This window comes from Colobus angolensis, unplaced genomic scaffold (assembly GCF_000951035.1).
Source record: "Colobus angolensis palliatus isolate OR3802 unplaced genomic scaffold, Cang.pa_1.0 Scaffold66, whole genome shotgun sequence".
In the NCBI taxonomy this organism is placed as follows: Eukaryota; Metazoa; Chordata; class Mammalia; order Primates; family Cercopithecidae; genus Colobus; species Colobus angolensis.
The window spans coordinates 1,606,841-1,609,484 of record NW_012120265.1 but is presented as its reverse complement, the minus strand read 5'-3'; the positions used below and the strand labels follow the sequence as shown (position 1 = coordinate 1,609,484).

The 2,644-nt window shown below is 53.3% G+C and overlaps 1 protein-coding gene across 1 annotated transcript in view; it reads left to right on the top strand.

The window, feature by feature from the left end:
• Positions 1 to 2,644, top strand: part of UNC13A (unc-13 homolog A (C. elegans)) — a 91,637-nt gene that overhangs the window by 44,039 nt on the left and 44,954 nt on the right. The window contains exons 15-18 of the mRNA XM_011925908.1: positions 1,377 to 1,455; positions 1,620 to 1,625; positions 1,979 to 2,050; positions 2,312 to 2,531. Coding sequence (XP_011781298.1) covers positions 1,377 to 1,455; positions 1,620 to 1,625; positions 1,979 to 2,050; positions 2,312 to 2,531 — 377 coding nt within the window. The remainder of the gene's footprint in view (positions 1 to 1,376; positions 1,456 to 1,619; positions 1,626 to 1,978; positions 2,051 to 2,311; positions 2,532 to 2,644) is intronic.

The following is a 2,644-nucleotide window of genomic DNA, read 5'->3' as shown; positions in this document are numbered from 1 at the left end:
AAAAAAAAAAAAAAAAAATTAGCTGGGTGTGGTGGCATACACCTGTGGTCCCAGCTACTCAGGAGGCTGAGGTGGGAGGATTGTTGGAGCCCAGGAGGTGGAGGCTACAGTGAGCCGTGATTGTGCCACTGCACTCCAGCCTGGGTGACAGAATGAGATCTTGTCTCAAAAGAAGTCTGGGCACGGTGGCTCACGCCTGTAATTTCAGCACTTTGGGAGGCCAAGGTGGGCGGATCGCCTGAGGTCAGGAGTTCGAGACCAGCCTGGCCAACATGGTGATACCTTGTTTCTAGTAAAAATACAAAAATTAGCCAGGCATGGTGGTGGGCACCTGTAATCCCAGCTACTTGGGGAGCTGAGGCAGGAGAATCGCTTAAACCCGGAAGGCAGAGGTTGCAGTGAGCCAAGAAAGGTTTCATTTTTTATTTTATTTTATTTTATTTTTTATACAGAGTCTTGCTTTGTCACCCAGGCTGGATTGCAGTGGCACAATCTCAACTCACTGCAACCTCTGCCTCCCGGGTTCAAGCTATTCTCCTGCCTCAGCCTCTTGAGTACCTGGGATTACAGGCATGCACCACCACACCCGGCTAATTTTTGTATTTTTAGTAGAGATGGGGTTTCACCATGTTGATCAGGTTGGTCTCGAACTCCTAACCTCAGGTGATCCACCTGCCTCGGCCTCCCAAAGTTCTGGGATTACAGGCGTGAGCCGCCACACCCGGCCTCATTTATATTTTAGTATGTTATTTAGATTCGCCTTAATTCACATTTTCATTCAAGGTGGGCAACTACATCATCTCCCCATTTTTCAGATGAGGAGGTTGAGGCCTGGTGTCTCCATTTCTTAGGACTGCTATCACAGAGTACCACAGCCGGGAGGCTTAAAACCACAGCAATGTATTCTCTCACAGTTCTGGAGGCCAGAAGTCTGAAATCAAGGCATTGGTAGGGCCACGCTCCCTCTGAAATCTGTAGAAGAGAACTCCTCCCCTGCCTCTTCTAGCTTCTAGTTTGCTTGAAATCCTTGGCCACCAAGTACTGGTTTGTAGATATGTCACTCTTTGCCTCAGCCGTCATGCAGCTGCCTTCTCCTCATGTATCTCTTCTTCTAAGGGCACCAGTCATATTAGATTAAGCGTCTACCCTACTCCAGTATGACCTTATCTTAACTAATTCATCTGCAACAACCCCATTTCCAAATAAAGTCACCTTCTGAGGTAGTGGGGGTTAGGGCATCAACATATCTTTTTCTTGCGGGACCCAATTCAACCCTTTAACACCTGCGGAGGTTGAGTATTCTCTCCAGGGCTCGAGTGATATCTCTGTGAGGAATAGGGACATCTGGGCCCTGAATGTCCCTCTGTGTCTTACAGCCCAGGGGGTGGTCTCATCATCATCGACAGCATGCCAGACATCCGCAAGAGGAAACCTATCCCACTCGTGAGCGACCTGGTAAGCACCCTTGTTCTTTACTCCCCGAGCAGAGTAGACCTGCTATAAGCAGTACACAACCTGTGGAACTGCCCATGGTCAACCTGGGGTTGAGGGCTAGCTAAGAATTCTCTAAGATTAATGTAATCTGATTTCTACCCCCACGTGCTGCATGGACACTTCAGGCCATGGTGAGTGATGATGACATGGGCCCCTTGGGGTCTTCTCCCCAAACTCCCCCACTGGGATCTTCTAACAGGCCCCCAATTCATGGATTCTGGGGGAACCTTGCCATGTCCCGCTGTGTTGCATGCTGTGAGTCAGGGGTGTGGGGCTGCTCACTTTCCAGGGTCCCTTCTAACTCAAAGCCTCTGTCACCTCCTAATTCTTTGTTGGATCTGGCCCGGATGCTCTCGGTGACCTGTTTTCAATTTGTGGTTGTGGCTTCAAAATGTGGCTGCTGGCCCCATCCGTGGCTGTGAACTCTCCTGGTGGTAATCTCATGGATGTCAACCCCCGACTCCCTCTTCTGTGACCTCCCTAGTCCCTGGTCCAGTCCAGGAAAGCGGGCATCACCTCGGCCTTGGCCTCCAGCACATTGAACAACGAGGAGCTGGTGCGTGGGGCACCCCTTTTTTGCCCGGGTCAGGGATGGACTGGGCTGGGAGCTTTTGGAATTGTCCAAGCCTCTGTGGGTCCCTGGGAAGAGGAGGGGTGTGTGTGTGACACAGACTGGCAGAAGGCAGGGGGGATTCCGACAGCGTGGAGGCTGGGGAGGGGCTGGAACTTTACCGCGTTCAGTGCTGGGACGGAGTGGGGCAGGACAGGGACAGCGCCAGGTTAGCCCCCACAAACCGTATCCCCTCCCTCCCTGCAGAAAAACCACGTTTACAAGAAGACCCTGCAAGCCTTAATCTACCCCATCTCTTGCACGACTCCACACAACTTCGAAGTGTGGACGGCCACCACGCCCACCTACTGCTACGAGTGTGAGGGGCTGCTGTGGGGCATCGCGAGGCAGGGCATGCGCTGCACGGAGTGTGGTGTCAAGTGCCACGAGAAGTGCCAGGACCTGCTCAACGCCGACTGCCTGCAGCGTGAGCGCAGGGCCTGAACGCAGGGCCGCGGGTTGGCGTGGGGAGCCCCCGGGCTTGCATGGCGGGGAAAGGCTGAAGGGGCAAGGCGATGGGTAGGGCACCATGGGGCGGGG